The sequence below is a fragment of the Pseudorca crassidens genome, chromosome 1, assembly GCF_039906515.1.
Source record: "Pseudorca crassidens isolate mPseCra1 chromosome 1, mPseCra1.hap1, whole genome shotgun sequence".
NCBI classification, from domain to species: Eukaryota; Metazoa; Chordata; class Mammalia; order Artiodactyla; family Delphinidae; genus Pseudorca; species Pseudorca crassidens.
Genome location: NC_090296.1, coordinates 66389054 through 66406488, shown reverse-complemented (window position 1 = coordinate 66406488; position 17435 = coordinate 66389054). Strand labels below are relative to the sequence as shown.

Below are 17435 nucleotides of genomic sequence, written 5' to 3'. Positions count from 1 at the left end.
TCACATGCTGAAATAAATCCTCTGGGAATGAAGCTACCGTCTGATGATATAAAATCTTCATTAATTATGTGAAACAGCCTCCTGTTGCCACATATTCATAGGAAGTTCGATTTTTAGCTTTCCTTTGTCTATAACAGAACAAGATAATGGGACCAACTCCAGGTGAGCTTCTGAAGGTTAACAGTTTGTCTTGGTATCCTTGGCCCCTCTCTCTGGATCTGGCTTTCCTCCACCTCTACATTCTCAGAGTCCTCCAGCTCTCTGTTTGTGGACTTGGTTTACAAGGAGTGCGAGCTGCCTTTAAGGGCGATAGACTGAACCTAGAGTCTTAAGAGTGTGAGAAGTCTGGGCTGGTGGATCTGTCCATGGTTGCATCATTCCAGATGATGCATACTTGGGAATCAGGAGAGGAGTCTAGAAGTCAGAGAAGAAAGGTCTAACACAGACAACACTGGGGAGAGGGGCTGGAACTGATGGAAATAGTGACCAGAATTAGGCGTGAACAGAAGAAATGGGATAATTTCAGGCTACGACTATGAAATCAGAGCCTGGAATAAATTGCTTTATAGAAGATGGACCAGTGGACCTAACCATTTTTCTCATGGTTGCTGGAAAGGACTCCTTGGCTGTCACTCATAGAATCTTTAGCATCCTCATCCCTTTCTTGACCTTACCTCTTCTGTGGACATTCAATTTTCTGCCTACTAACACCCTCTATCAAAATAGAAAAGAATCTGAAATCAAACATTAACACTTTTTGGGCAATTACACTTCACTATGAATTTTATTCACTGTATCAGCATAACTAGTCATTGCCATGTTAAGCGTTTTAAACCTCCAACTATGAATGAAAGATTTTATTTCCTGTTAATACTCTTGGTAAATAGATGGGGAGAAATATTTTTGCTTATAGGTTCTTCAGATATATATTATGTATCTCCAGTCCCAAAGGGATTGTTTCTTTTCATATTCCTAAAAAACTGTGAATTTCTTCTAAAGTTACTACTTTGTTTCCACCAAGTAGCACTGCAGTGCTCGAAAGTTTGTTATACACTGGGCAGTTCAGCCATGTGAGTTGAGTCCAGTTTCCAGTTGCTATCTGCTCAAGTTAAACATCTGGTAGAACCTGAAAAGCCAGTGATTCCTTACATGCATCAGTTGGGCTCCAATCCAACTCCACACCCAAGCTTCTACTTCATCTTATTAATCTAGTGCCCACAGGGCCTCCAACAAGTCAGATCTCTCAGTGCCTTTTAATTCCAAACAATCTCTGCTGGGAGGAAGCCATTCAGCAAATCAGTTTTTAAAGTTTCTGATACCTGGTTATCTGACTGAATGTTCGTAATCTTCAACTTGTTTCATGTAACATCCAAACAAACTGGCAGTATTTAAGGGCCAAAGCACAAGAAGCTTCAGACTGAATATTTTTTTAAATATTTGTTTGACATTTATATAGAGGGACAGGGAAAAGCAGGTCTTCTGTTATTAAAACCTAGATGTAGATTCAGAATTAGCTACCTTTCTCTAAACAAACATCTCATCAAGTGTTCAAAGCATAGTCCCCGTTTAGAGGGAGAGGGAGTATATATACTCACACACTCGAATATACAACCTACACATTTATCTGTAGTTCTTGTTCTATAATTTGTGCGTGCATGTAATTTTGTCAAGCCAGACAACCAATGGCAAAGTAGAGGGCATAAAAGTAATTAAATAAATTAATAGACTCCAGAAAATTGCACCATGCTATGCATTATTTAGTTTCAGAATTTCAGCAGATCCTTCATGTGCATATTGCCAAAATACTCAACAGAGTGAGGTCAGCCCTTGTGGGGAAGGTGTTTCTTTCTCCTCAGGGCCCATCTGTTTCTGTGGGAACAGGGCTAATTCACATTTCACAGTTACTAAGGAGGAGGGTATGAAAACCTGAGTTAACTGGCACCATTGATGCTTTAGTGCCCCTTACACATAGTTTCCCCTGGATGGTTGCCTGACATCTTGACCCATGAACTGGCTCTGACTAGATTCCTGCATCCATTATGAAGGAGCCAAATGTGTGTAAATAGAGCAGATGACATGTGCTTTGGCATGAAGTTTTCATGGTACCAAGGCTATACATATAACCTTCTGTATTGGGAGATGAGCGTAGGATGGTGTAGAAATGCCTATTTAGCTCTTCTGAGCAGGTGGCAGAAGGGTTACTCAAACCTTTTTCTCTCTCAGGTATGTCATTTTTCTGCATCTCTAGATTGCAGTGGGGCCTAAGAGACAGAGACTCACAAATTCTGAGTCATGGAATCAAGAGTGCGAGGAAGTTGAGCACGCTGCCGAGAGAGTGGTTGAAGTGTAACCACTGTGGAAGCTGTGCTAGGAGACAGGGGGTATATGAGGAAAGCGGCTGGAGGGGATGGTGGCCTGGAGGGGGTTGAAAAGCACCTGTAGTGGGGGAATGGGAGTAAAAAGGTCTGTCAAAGAGAGGTTGGGGGCACAAGGGACTTTCTGATGTTGTTCCCCAGGTGAAGTGACGACCAGATCCAGAGTCATCCGGTAGAATGGCGTGAAGGTCTTAGGAGGAGTGAAGTAAAGGAAATCCGAGGCTAGAGTGTTGGCTGGCTCCTCAGTGTGAACGCTGAAATTACCTAAGACAATGGTGTGCTCAGGATGGAGAGGAAAACCGTGAACCAGATGCATTCTTCAGTGCAGAGGAGTGAGAGAGAAGAATGTAGATAACAGTAGTAAGGGAGGATGACAGGAAGGTTTAGCAGACAGTAGGCACCTACGAAGAAAGAAGGCAAAAGAGTAATGATCAGAAAGTGACAAAAAAGCACTGAGGTCTGCCCTTCCCCCATCAGCTCCCCTCCTTCCTCCACCCTTCCCAATCTCTCAGCTGAGCCTGGGAGAATGAGCTGCTTCCCCTGGGAGAGCAGTGGAGGAAGCAGAAGCCTTGAGCAAGGTCAGGTTTGGGTAGGAACAGGAGGTAGAGGTAGCATTTGTGAAGAGGTTAAGGCACGTTTTTACAATGGATTGGGGATATTAGCCAGGAGAGTCCTGAGAATTTGGAAGAGGTCAGCAATGGGAGGAAGGGCATTTTCCAAGGCAACACAGTACTACATAGAAATGAGCATCCTAATAGGACAAAGCATGCAGGGCATTTGCTTTGGGGTGGTGGTTGAGGTATCAGGAATAAAATGCGTGGGGTAAATGGAGTAGATGTCCAAACAAGCATCAGCTAAGACCCCAGGCTACATGGAATATCTGATGATAGTTAGAGGCCTGCTCTTTTCTGCTGAAGGTAAGCAGAGACTAGCTAATCTGGCCATGATTGGTTCTTATGTACTGGTTAATAGGGTATTATAATTTTTGCCCCAAGTCTCTATTGGACCGCATAAGCCCATGGGCCATATTTTTTTCTAAGAAATTTACCTAATCAGAACTCCAAAGTCTATTTAGTTTAAACTTTTAATCTGTTTCAAGTTATTATCACCAATTTATTACCAGTTAGGTCTTGGATTTCAAGAACTAATGTTGGAGCATGTATTGGAATTGTACATTAATTTTTGTTCAGAATTCAGCACAACTTTCTATCATTATTCAATAGTTTTTTTGGCTTACTATTACACATTGTCAAATACAGGTTACATTTTAGTTTTCTTTGAAAACAAGTAATTGAATTGTATGAAATCAGAAGGTTATATTTCCAGCATAGAATGACTGTTTTGATATTCAATATGGGGCTCAGAACTCAAAGGCTGTCTTAAAATTTTAGCTTTAACAAAAATCATAAATAAAAGCTGCACTTAAAAGAAATCACTGATACATAACTAAAAGTGAGTAACTGAGCACTTTTTGCTGACATGGGCATCATTTTGATGCTTAATGGACTCCAGTTGCTCAAGTAGGTATTACCAGTGATGCTGCCCATTTCATGCTGCTCGCCTCTGACAGCACATTGAAAATGTGGGAACTTGTAAGGACAAGTGACACATCAGATAAAATCTGCCTACCTAATAGTATGTGAGGAGGACATTGAAACTTTGATATAGTAATGGTTTTATTTTAAATGTCTGAGTCTTAAAAACAAAACCAAACTGTATTTTGTTTTTCTTCACTCTTGGGGTTTCTCTTTCCTTCTTAAGAGTGATTTTGTTTGCAAAGCGTGGATATCCATTAAGAATTTAAATATTAAATTGTGTCCCTGTGGGAAACTGACAATTATCCCTTACCTTGAAGATCCCATGGCTCACTGAGAATGGCTAGGAGTTCCAATGCAGCACACATTCTAGCCCATTTTTCTTCATGCTACATGTCTGGAGGATGCTTCTATCCTGAGATACTATGTGTTCGGTGGAGCTCACCAGTAGCAAAGAGAAGAGCTGTTGGCTCCCTTACCTAAATCCCAAACTAACAGTAAATAAAGAGAACAAAGAGCGGATTTGTGAGGTAACCTCTCACCTTGGATGAACTTTCAATGTGAGTACCTGAAAAATAGTAGAATTTTCGTGGCTTAGAAAGAGATCAACTTACCTGTGTGCACTGAAGGCCCAATGCCCAGGAATATGGCCTGTGACTCTATCTGAACTGAAACAAAGGCCAGCTATCCAACATGTGCTCACCTGACCTGTTGGCCCTGATCATTGGTGTCAGGTGAAGGAGTGACCTTTCTACCATCCCCTTCCCAGGTTAAGGCAAAGGAGTCATCGTATATTTGCTTTTCTGTATTGCAGGACATTTGTGAAGATATTTCTGATCATGTTGAGCAAATCCATGCCCTCCTTGAAACGGAGTTCTCCCTGAAGCTGCTATCCTACTCCGTCAACGTGATTGTGGACATCCACGCGGTGCAACTCCTCTGGCACCAGCTCCGCGTCTCAGTGCTGGTTCTGCGGGAGCGCATTCTGCAAGGTCTGCAGGACGCCAATGGCAACTACACCAGACAGACGGACATTCTGCAAGCTTTCTCCGAAGAGACACAGGAGGTGGGTGTTTTCCCTGAAGCCAAATAGTGCATTGTCAGGTGTCATTATTTGAGGATGTTTTCAGTTCAGAGGTGTGGGATAGGAATTCTTTATAGGTAAATAAGCAGGTCCTAAGCCCGGTGTTGAATCTAGGTATAGTGACTAGAGGCTAGGGCACTTCTAATGTGAATGAAGCTAAAAACCAGAGTTCATTCACAGCGGTAGTTTGCACAGATACCACCCGTAGCTGTTGGTGCTAACCTGGCTTCCTGTTCCTTGTTCAATTATTTGATAAATATTCATTGAGTGCTTATATGGGCCAGGCACTAGGTGCTAAGAGTGTAATAGTGATCAAAACATGGCCTTTGCTTTCAAAGAGCAGAGACTAGTGGGGAGTGGAGGCAAGTGGACAGACATTAAGACCAGACTGTGATCTGCATGATCTACATGCAGATACAATGGTCTACATGATGCCACTGGAGGAGAGAGAAGGGGCACCTAATTCAGACAGGGAAGCCTTTACAGGAGAAGTGAGTCTAACCTGAGACCTGAAGGAGAAGCAGGATTAGACTGATGAACAGAGGTAGAAACTGTTCTAGACAGAAGGAATGGCATGATCAAAGATCCAGAGGTAAGAGAGAGAATGACAGCCTCAGAGAGGAAAAAGTTCAAGGGACCAGGAAGCAGGATTTGAAGTAATATGTAAGCAGAGGTCAGATCATGAAAATGAAAAGCCATATTAAAAAGTCATATTAAGAGACGTGGACTTTATTTTGCGGATAACAGAAGAGTTTGTTCAGGGAATTGATGCGATTCAATTCATGGTTTAGAAAATCATTCTGGTTGCAGTGAGTCATATGGACTTTAGAATTTTGCACAACCAGTATATTTAGATTTTTTTGTACTCATAGTAAGCATAGTTTAAAGAGTTTGCTGCTGTTAATCTTGATTCATAGCTTAAGAATGAACACTGTAAAGTTAAATCCAAGTGAACTCTCCTATTCCCAAATAAAACTGACATATATGTCAGAGCGAGAGAGAAAGAGAGAGAGAGGGAGAGGCATTGTGCTAGCTAAGTAGGGGCTATATATACGTGTGTGTGGATGGATGGATGGATAGATAAATAGATGGATGGATAGATGGACGGATGGATAGGTAGGTAGGTAGATAGATAAATAGATGGATGGATAGTTGGACGGATGGATAGGTAGGTAGGTAGATAGATAGATAAATAGATATCATGTATAGATACATAGAGTGTGTGTGTATGTATATAGTCCCTTGACTCTTGAAACCCAGTTTAGTGCTCTGCTGTTGATTTTGTGGAAAATATGTATTATACAAGCTTAGAAGGCATTAATATAAATGTGTATTAAAAGACCTTATAAAGAGTGTTGCATCTCATTAAGTTATTAATGTTTCAGTGGCTCCAACATTATCAACAACACAAAACAAATCTGGGCTTCTTCTCATAAATGATTTATATTTGTTGATTATTGTTTTTGTAATAATGATGCTCTTGCTGTGGCAAATTCCCTGCAGGCCCTGGAAGTTTCTGGGAATGAACATCTACTGGGCTCACTTCTAACTTTAGGTCACAGTCTTTGTTTTCATTTAGCTTTTCCTAATATTGTGGCAATGAGGGAGGTGATACAGACTTTGGTAGAGTTCCTTTTAAAATCGTAGAATGAATATGTAGGTGTGTGAGATAGTCCTCAGATGCCATCCATCCCAAGTGGGATCCCTAGAAGTTCCTGATTGGGACCCTTGTGGTTATGGGAAACAACAAAGAATCCCAAACTAGTCAACTCTGCCCTAAATCTGGTGTTTAGGAGGAGGTGTATGCTAATGAGGTGGGAGATCAGAGATGGGGAAGGTTTGTCTAAACTCTGAAGAGACAGTACTTTAGATATCTACCTGGTATCTCCAATCTGTACATTCTTTTTTTGTTTCTACCCATGTGTTTTCCTGGCTCTGTCCAAAATCCAGTATTGATCAGTCATCAGATCTGCCCACTTTCAACCACTTAGAGGGGGCATTAGAAATCATTGAGTCAAACCAACTCATATTACATATGTATTTATTCATTCAATAAACATTTACTGACCACAACTCTGATTAGAGCTGGGGATATGAAAGTGCTCTAGGGTTTATTGTTTTCGTTGTTATTGGTGTTTTGTGGAATATGTTCATCATGTGTTTATTTGAACTTGTATTATTCACAAAGTGGTAGCCCAAGAAAGATGAAAAGCCATTGAGACTATCTAATTGTTACTGGCCACTATTTTCACAGCTATGTAGTGAGTTTATATTAAGTAGTACCCATCATGGGTCTCACAATGTGAGCTCAACAATTATTTACAGATTCGATTGAAAGCAATTCAGTGCATTTTCATGTTTGAAGTCAGTCTTTAGTCCTGTTGTAGAGATGCAGGAATACGTTGTATGAGGGGTAAAGGAACAGTGGATTCTTAGCCATCTGCTTTGTGGACATTTCTCTGTGAATTGAAGCACTGTCTCCATTACCGTCTTTCCTGAAGCAATGGATTCCTGATCTTATTTGTTAGTTTTATTTGTTTCTGTCAGCACACTGGAACTGTGGAAAATAGGAAGAGAATTAGGATAAAATTCTCAGCTTTATCAGAATAAATTCAGCTGTGAAAGATTTATGGGATGAAGAGGGAGATGGCGTAAAACATGCTAATAAACTAGAATAGTAAATGTTCTTCCAGTGAAGGTAAATTCATTTTTCTCTTTTTGGAAATCAGTTGAGTTTCATAGCCCATTAAAGAATAGGTTTGGGGCTTCCCTGGTGGCACAGTGGTTGAGAATCCGCCTGCTGATGAGGGGGAGGCGGGTTTGTGCCCCGGTCCGGGAAGATCCCATGTGCCGCGGAGCGGCTGGGGCCGTGAGCCATGGCCGCTGAGCCTGCGCATCTGGAGCCTGTGCTCTGCAACGGGAGAGGCCACAACAGTGAGAGGCCCGTGTACCACAAAAAGAAAAAAAGAAAAAAAAAAGAATAGGTTTGAAAGTCAAGAAAGTGGCAAGTTCTCTTTCTGTCCGTACAAAAACAAAGTGAGTTTTATTCCTTTATTTAAATATGGAGCAGACCATATCTTGTAAACAAATTGGCAAATGCCTTACTGAAACAAAACCAGCTGAACAAACAAAAAATACTTTAGGGCAAAGCTCCCATTGTGTAAAAAATGTGTTATACTGAAATTTTCTATATTTCAGATACTGTGATAAGCAATTTATATTTATTGTTTCATTTAGTAAGGAGGGTAATGGGTATTAAAAGTAGTTCCATTTCAATATTACTCATCCATAAAAAAGAATGAAAGATTGCCATTTGCAGCAACATGGATGGACCTAGAGATTATCATACTAAGTGAAGTAAGTCAGACAGAGAAGGACAAATACTATATGATTATCACTTATATGTGGAATATAAAAAATAATATAAATGAATATATTCACAAAACAGAAACAGACTCAGAGACATAGAAAACAAACTTATGGTTACCAAAGGGGAAAGGGAGGGAGGAGGGATGAATTAGGAGTATGGGATTAACAGATACAAACCACTGTATATAAATTAGATAAAACAAGGATTTACTGTATAGCACAGGGAAGTATGTTAAGTATCTTGTAATAGTCTATAATGGAAAAGAAACTAAAAAAAAATATATGTAACTGAATCACTTTGCTGTACACCTGAAAATAACACAATATTGTAAATCAGCTATACGTCAATTTAAAAAAATAGTTCCATTTTATAGATGGAAAAATTGAGTTTAAGAGAGGCTAAGCGAATGCTTAAGGGCATAAACCTAAGAATAATTAAATAAAACAAGCAAAACCAGCTCTTAACTGATCTCTTTGGTAAAGATAATAATAATTATTTCCTTCTTCCCTTCCTTCCTACTTTCCTTTCTACCTCCCCTAAATATTTATTGACTTCTTACTCTTTATAAGGCACTAGGCATTCAAAGATGAATAACACATGCTATTAAATGTTAGGAATCACCGTCATACTTTTGTTAGATCCTCAAACAGTTCTGGGAAGTTAGCAGGGCAAGTGCTATTATCCTTATTTTACAGATGATATTATTGTATCCATCTTACAGATAAGAAGACTGAGGCTGAGAGAGGTAGTCACACAGGTAGTGATAACTGTTAATAGTAGTAACACAATAGCGAACATTGATTAAGAACTTACCATATGCCAGATGGTGTGGTAAGCACTTTACCTAAATGATACTCACCCTCTCAGTGGGAACACATTGGTCCTTCCAGAGCACTCACATCATTGCACTTTGTGTGTTCTTCCACGAGCACTCATCACAGGGCAATTTATATTACGACAAAGTGCGTGCTAGATTTGAACTTCGTGATTGTTGGCACCAGATTATAATCATCTCTGTATCTCCCACAGCACCTAGTTCGTGTCGCTGTATATAAAAGTCGATGAGTTGAACTGAAGTAAATAATGCAGATAATAACTGCTTTAAGTGTGGAAGAGGGAGATATCACTGTAGGTTGGTTGACTGGGATTGATCATGGAGATTAGCTATTTGACTCATAAATTCAGCCTGTAGAAAATGGAAATTGTCAAGAATTATTACGATAGTATAAATAAAAATATTGAAAGACTTTGTCTGTTTTCCCTTTTCCCATCAGAAACTAAACTTTGCCTTGCTTCCCATTTCCCTATCATTGCTTGTTCCTCTTCGTCCACTGCTGCTCTCTGCAAGGCAGTCAGAATCAGAGCACCAACATGGGAGAGCTGAAAGGAATCTGAGCAAGGGTCTCGACCCTGTGGTCTGAGGACTCTGGGGGCTGTCGCCTTCTTGTAAGAGGTCCATGAATTTATATGTTAGTAATTGAAGCATAACAAACACCATGTAGTGAAATTAGGGGAGGAAGGGTAGAGAGAGGCATACAAAATTTTTTGCCGTAACCATAATTGAAACAGTGAAATTCTGTTTTCAACTCTTCTGAGTAAGGTCACTAAATCAGGGCACAAAGTCAACTCTGAAATGGCAATGGACACTAATATAAACCTTGGGGGCATTTTAGTAGGGAGATTTTCAAATCTCTAAATTATAAGTATCAAATCTCTAAATTATAAGTATCAAATCTCATGTTCAGCTGGTGACAGAATTCACGGTTAAACAAAGAAAGATCTGAGAAGGCATTTGGAATTAGAACTTCAAACTTATTTATGGGTAAGGAACAAAGCAAAATTTCTTGTTTCAAATTAGGGAGGAAAAAGGGTTTCCTTGATGTCTGAGACAATATTGAAGCCAGCAGTAAAGTGAATAAATTGCTCATCAATAAAGTGAATAAGATACCATCTCCATAAAACATAACCTTCATCTGAGAAACTGCTTCATAACATATTAAATGGGGGTCTGTTTGGACATTGCTAGGCTGCCATGACACAGCTAGAAGCACTACAAAATAAAATGTGGTATTTCTAAAATAAAAAGGCCAGTAAAAACAACATGCACTCTTCCCCCACCTCCATATCCACCTGAGACTTTATTAATTACATGCATTAGAAAACTATCTGGGAAGGTGGTCCAGTAGAAAGCAGTGGGACTAAAATATTAGTATTACTAAGCAATATTTTAAGAAATGAAACTCATTATTTATCTGCTCTGAGAAACTTCAGAGAACTGTATTTTTTTTAAATTGCCTCTGCACTGTGAAATGTAGAAAAATACTTTTGAGGAATGCTCTTAAATAATGGCCAACTGTGTTAAAATATATGGGTAGGTGCTTGCCACTTGGTCTTTAGGATATGAAATGCATATGCTATGTGCTGTTTTTTTGTTTTGTTTTTCAGGGAGGGAATTTTTTTTTTCACATTAAAAAATGCAGTATGAATTAAAACTAGTTACCCCTGAATGACAATCAGCCATGCACAGCAGTAGTTGGCCTGATTGGCAACAGGATGGGAGAGGGCTCCCTTTGGAGCATTAAGTGTGTTTTTTTTGTTTTTTTGTTTTTTTGTTTTTTTTTGCGGTACGCGGACCTCTCACTGCTGTGGCCTCTCTTGTTGCGGAGCACAGGCTCCGGATGCGCAGACTCAGAGGCCATGGCTCACGGACCCAGCCGCTCCGCGGCATGTGGGATCCTCCCAGACCGGGGCACGAATCCGCGTCCCCCGCACCAGCAGGCGGACTCCCAACCACTGCGCCAGCAAGGAAGCCCCATTAAGTGTTTTTGAGTATGGTATTTTCTTTTCCAAACGAAAGACTGGCTAGGGAAGGGATCTTCAGGGAAAGACTTAATTAGGAAAAGGCAGCCATACCCTATTATCTAGATGTCTCATGCCGTATGTTCAGCTAACATCATTTATTGAGTACCTGTTATTTTTGAACAACACAGTATCCCCTGGTCTTAACGTTCTGTGACCACCAAAACTGGGATCAAATAATTTCCCACGGTTATGGTATTCCTTGCCTGTCCAGAAGCGGGTAGCTGACATTTTCATGGGTCTAATTTTTACCTGAACTCTCACATCTTTTTTTTTCTATTCATCATAGGAACATTTTTCCTTAATGCCTCTTTGACCTCACTTAAGTAGATGCAGTGCTGTAACTTTGTGATAAAAATGATTAAAAATAATGTAAATTTCAACTAGTTAATAATTTAAATACTAACTTATGGGATAGCTTTGGAGCTTAATCACTATTTATAGTACTATTTTTGTAAAGGAGTAAGTTCTGAACATTGAACAACCAAATAAAAAAACTTTTAGCAAATGCAACCTGCTTTTAAATTGGAGTTTCCTCTATTATTCTCTTGAAAATTGCGCTGTGACTTTTGTTTGACTGGCTCATTCCTTGGTGTTTTGGGCTTCTGACTTCTTTCTTTAAAGATCCTGCTCCAGATATGAAGCATAAAAGCCAAACAATTCCAGTTAGACCATTTTTGTTGATATTGGCAGTTAATATTGGTTTCTTACTTTGTGCAGTATAATTTAGCATAGGGACACCTCTCATTTTGATGAAACTTCCCCCCTCGGTATATTTGATTAGTAAAAAAATATATAATAGGGCTTCCCTGGTGGTGCAGTGGTTGAGAGTCCGCCAGCCGATGCAGGGGACATGGGTTCGTGCCCCGGTCCGGGAGGATACCACATGCCGCGGAGCGGCTGGGCCCGTGAGCCATGGCCACTGAGCCTGCGCATCCGGAGCCTGTGCTCCACAATGGGAGAGGCCACAACAGTGAGAGACCCACGTACTGCAAAAAAAAAAAAAAAAAAAAAAAAAAAATATATATATATATATATATATATAAAAAATAAGTAATAAGAGTAAGCATTCATTGAGAACCTATCCATGTGCCAGACTTGTGTCTTACATATTCTGTCTTCTTTAAGCCTCCCAACAGCCCTATGGCATGGCTTATTGTTTCATTTTTACAGATGAGGGAAATGAGGCTTAGTGATATCAAGCTACTGGTTCCTGATCACATGAACAATTAGTGCTTGAGCTAGAATTTAACTCTGAGGTTTGGGCTTTTAATTACTGGAATCAATGAAAACTACATAATCAGAGGAATAAACTTCATGAAGGCATAGAGATACATTCCAAAATGTCTTCATTCATTCATTCATTCATTCAACAGATGTATCTTTGAATTCTGTGTAGCTCACTATGCTAAGTGTTGCAGGTATCCTGGAAAGTCAGCCATTTTCTATGTGATTTATACTCTGTGGTGCTTACAAACTAGTGGGATAAACAGATTAATCAAATAATCACAATAATATGTATTTAAAGCTTGAGATAAATATTTAAAGGACAAACAACGTAGTTTTATGAGCGCTTATAAGAAAAGATTCTGACTTAGGTGGGTGTTTAGAATCTTGCAGAAGTGAAGCTTGATCTGAGGTCTGAGGGGTGAGTAAAAATTAACTAGTTAAGAGTTTTACAGGTGGGAAGCTTTCTTGGCAGAGGAAATAGCATGTGCAAAGGCTCTGGGGCAGGAGGAACACATTAAAAAATTGGAGGGATGATACCGTAGCTGGGTGCAGCCAGGGAGGGGGGAGTGGCTTGAGAGAGGCCTCTTCATGTCTGTTCTTAAAGGGTTTGGGTTTTAACCTAGCAGCAGGAAGTTAATAAAGGATTTTAAGCAGAGAAGTAATAGCATCAAGACTTGAAATTTGTAAAGGTTACTCTGGTGGCAATGTGCAGGACAAACTGGAGGAGGGGGTATGTCCGTTTAAAATAACATCCAGTGAATCAGAGCAAATTATGGCATAGGGGTCAAATTATGGGTCAGACAGCCTTTGTTTAAGGCTTAGCTCAGCCTTAGTCCCGAGGCTGTGTGCTAGTTATGCACCTTCTTTTGGCTCAGCTCCACTTACGTAAAACAGGGACAATCGTACAGACCCCAGAAGAAAATTGTTTTGAGGATTAAATGAAAAAGTAGTAGTGGTAATCAACCACCCCCATTTATAAGATGAGGACATTGAGGCCTAGAAAGGTAAAATGAGGTTTTTCGTCATTATTATTTATCTGGATGTTGTGGAATAAGAGTGAAGGGAGTGGGCTTCCCTGGTGGCGCAGTGGTTGAGAGTCCACCTGCCGATGCAGGGGACAGGGGTTCGTGCCCTGGTCCGGGAAGATCCCACATGCCACGGAGCGGCTGGGCCCGTGAGCCATGGCCACTGAGCCTGTGCGTCCGGAGCCTGTGCTCCGCAATGGGAGAGGCCACAACAATGAGAGGTCCGCGTACCGCAAAAAAAAAAAAAAAAAAAAAAAAAAAGAGTGAAGGGAGTAGGAGGTAAAGGCAAGGTAAAGGTCTGAAGGGAGAGAACAAAGCAAAACAAACAAATGACCCCCAAAACTTGATGTAAGGTCCTGGAAAGGCCAGATCTTGGGATAACCTGGTTGAAATGATACAGGGTCCTGCTCACCCCATCCCTCCTCCAGGAGAGCAGAGATCTGGGGATATAGCCACGCTTTACTTTTCAGTTTTCTTCCTTCATCTCCTAAGGGGCTAGATTAGACCAGCTATCCTTCAGCCTGGTAGGCATGTAGGATTCCAGAGGTCCTTCTGCCCCGAACAAATCATCAAGTAAAAGTCTCCCCATTTGTTGTGTGATAACAGCAACTGCGTTAGTAATGAGAAAAGAACCTGAATTATACAACTAAAGATTAAAAAATTAAAAACACTTACTTATAATACTATTTTTTAGCATAGGGGAATTTCACATCAGCTTACCTTGAAGGAAGGTGGGCACTTGGTATCTAGCACACACAAATGGAAATGGGGATGGGGGTGGAGGGTAGGGGAGAGTGCATACAGAGGGCGGGGATGGGGGCTAAGATGATACACTTTTGACTCATTAATTTTCTCCAGGATTTCCTGTGGTTACCTTTAAAAGGTGGGGACAAAGAGAAGTTGGCCTTGAACTATTTTTGTTATGTATGCACATTCAGTAGTTCATCTTCTTGTGATTTGTGAATATATATTTAACACAACAGACTTACTATAATTAATTATTCTACTTTAAAATATTTACTGAGCATCTACTATGAGCTCGCCACTGTGGTAGGTGATGGGGTGATAAGCAAGAGAGACATCCATGGAGATTTCACTCTCATGTTATTTTGTTTTCAGAAATGTTATTACTTAAGGCATCACTTAAGAAATGCTTACTAAATGAAAAATGCACCATTTTAAAATAGAAAGTTAGGGTAAGAATGGTTATTTTTGGCTTGGCCTTGACCATTTCTATCAAGGCTCTGTTCTCCAGATTAAAGAAAAATCCTTAAATATTTAAGAACAGGATACTATATAAAGCAATATGATAATGAACATGCCTTTCTATATCTCAAACCAGAAACAATTGAGATTGAAGCATTTTTGACCTTTATAGTGGCCTCTGCTGAGATTTCATGTGAGCAGCAGTTGAATATAATGTTGCCTTTACTGAAACCATTCCCGTTGTCTGTTTCAGGACCGGCTTGATGCTCTAACAGAAGTGGATGACTCAGGACAGTTAACTATCAAATGCTCTCAGAATTACTTGTCTCTGGATTGTGGCATTACTGCTTTCGAACTGTCTGACTACAGTCCAAGTGAGGATTTGCTCAGTGGCCTGGGTGATATGACCTCTAGCCAGGTCAAAACCAAACCCTTTGACTCTTGGAGCTACAGTGAAATGGAAAAGGAATTCCCTGAGCTTATCCGAAGCGTTGGGTTACTTACGGTGGCTCCTGACGCGGTCCCTTCCAACTGCAGCGAAGCAGTTAGTGAGGAGGCGTCTCAGGTGTCTCTTTCAGCAGATGACAGAGGTGGGTGTGAGGAAGACAGTGCGGCCACAGCGGAGGAGCAGCCAGGCTTAACGCAGGGGCTGTCATCTTCAGGGGAAGCTCTGACAAATGCTGGACAACCCTCTTTGGAGACTGTGAAGCAAGAATCTGATTCCTCTTCCCAACTCGGGGCAAAGAATCAACAGCCTCTTCCTTGTGAAAATGCAACCCCCAAGCGATCCATCAGAGATTGCTTTAATTATAACGAGGACTCTCCCACACAGCCCACGTTGCCAAAAAGAGGGCTTTTCCTTAAAGAGGAGACTTTTAAGAATAATCTGAAAGGTGCTGGTGGCATGAAGCAGGTGGTTGATCTCAAGCCTGAGATGAGCAGGAGCGCGCCTTCCTTGGCGGACCCTCTTGACAGAGCTAAACTTTGCCTGGTGTTACAGTCGTCTCACCCCAACAGACCTTCTGCTGCCAGCTACTCACATGAGTGTTTGCACCAGGTGGGGGATGGGAATCTTGAAAACACAGTCACAAGTCACATTAAGGAGATCTCCTCCAGCCTGGGGAGGCTGAGTGACGGCCATAAAGAGAAACTTCGACTTAAAAAGCCTCACAAGACCGTAGAAGAGGTGCCTTCATGCCAGACACCTAAACAGGACCCCAGTTCAGGCAAGCAAGCCCAAAGCACTAGGAGCTCAGTAGTGCCGAATGGAATTCCTTCTAGCACTTCCAAGGCCATAGAGGGGCCAGAAACAGATTCTGCTTCCACATCCTCACTTGAGCCGTATAACCAGAGTAGTTGGAATGCCCAATTGCCGGTGCAGTCGGAAACATCCAGTTCACCCCCTTTTAGTCCGAGCAGTGAGTCCTCTGCTGGCTCAGACAACGTCACGTCTGTGGTACCCCTTCTTTCAGAACACAAAAGCAAAAAAAGCTACACCTCCTCCCCAAGTCACGTCACCAGGAACGGTCAGGTTGTGGAGGCCTGGTATGGCTCTGATGAGTACCTAGCACTGCCCTCTCACCTTAAGCAGACAGAAGTATTAGCTTTGAAGTTGGAAAACCTAACAAAGCTTCTGCCTCAGAAACCCAGGGGAGAAACCATTCAGAATATTGATGACTGGGAACTGTCTGAAATGAATTCAGATTCTGAGATCTATCCAACATACCATGTCAAGAAGAAGCATACAAGGCTAGGCAGGGTGTCTCCAAGCTCATCCAGTGATATAGCCTCTTCGCTCGGGGAGAGCATTGAATCTGGCCCCCTTAGTGACCTTCCTTCCGACGAGGAGTTGTGCGTGCCTCTCTCTGGCATGAAAAAATACATTGATGAGAAGTCAGAGAGAGCTTCATCCTCTGAGAAAAATGAGAGCCATTCCACTACAAAGTCCTCTTTAATTCAGAAACTGATGCAAGATATTCAACACCAAGACAACTATGAAGCCATATGGGAAAAAATAGAGGTAAGGGTGGTCTTCTTAATCGGAATGATTTCTTACCTGATTTTTGGAAGTATTGCTGGGAAAAGGTGAACTCTTCCCCACCCCATGATAAAATGTGTTGCTATTTTTGATAAACATAACCGATTCCCTAAAGAAAGAAAGAAAAAAAAAACACACGATGATCACTGAGTTGTAACAGTGGCATCACTAGGAACTGCCCTTGTCTGTGCATTAGTTTGATGTGTCCCTGCTGGTATACATCTCTCTGTTGATATTGCTCAAACCTAACATGGCTCCTGATGACTGGTGGACCCCCTTGAACGGAATACAAAATAAGGTAGAACAGTAGCTGTGCACACGCCAGTACCTCAGGAACACATGAAGGGAAAGTTCCAGTTACCCTCAGTACTTTTTTGATTTGTTGGTTCTCACCCCAGAATAGCTCTCACATCTCCAATATTAACTTCTTGTAGAAAAAGACCAGGTATTTCTAATTTATCAGGAATTTTTTTCTTCAGTCTTCCTCCTCTGGCTAATAACCATGGTACCTATACTCTGTACCATCTGTGGGCTCTGAGATTGGGGAGTTGATATTTTGGGTAAATCTGTACTTTTAGAACAAATTGTTATGTGATGGAATCTTGAAGGACAGACGTCAAAATTCTCAGAATTCAGCTCCTTAATGTAAGCTGTGATTTAAGATACTGGATAAAAGTATAGTACATATGGGTACATAAAACAAAGAGGGTAAA

General features: G+C 41.0%; 1 protein-coding gene across 9 annotated transcripts in view; it reads left to right on the top strand.

The window, feature by feature from the left end:
* AKAP6 (A-kinase anchoring protein 6) overlaps positions 1-17435 on the top strand; it is a 594710-nt gene that overhangs the window by 310675 nt on the left and 266600 nt on the right. For all 9 annotated transcript variants that reach the window (XM_067737971.1, XM_067737915.1, XM_067737937.1 and 6 more), the window contains 2 exons: positions 4725-4976; positions 14938-16704. In XM_067737971.1, the coding sequence (XP_067594072.1) occupies positions 4725-4976; positions 14938-16704 (2019 nt within the window). The remainder of the gene's footprint in view (positions 1-4724; positions 4977-14937; positions 16705-17435) is intronic.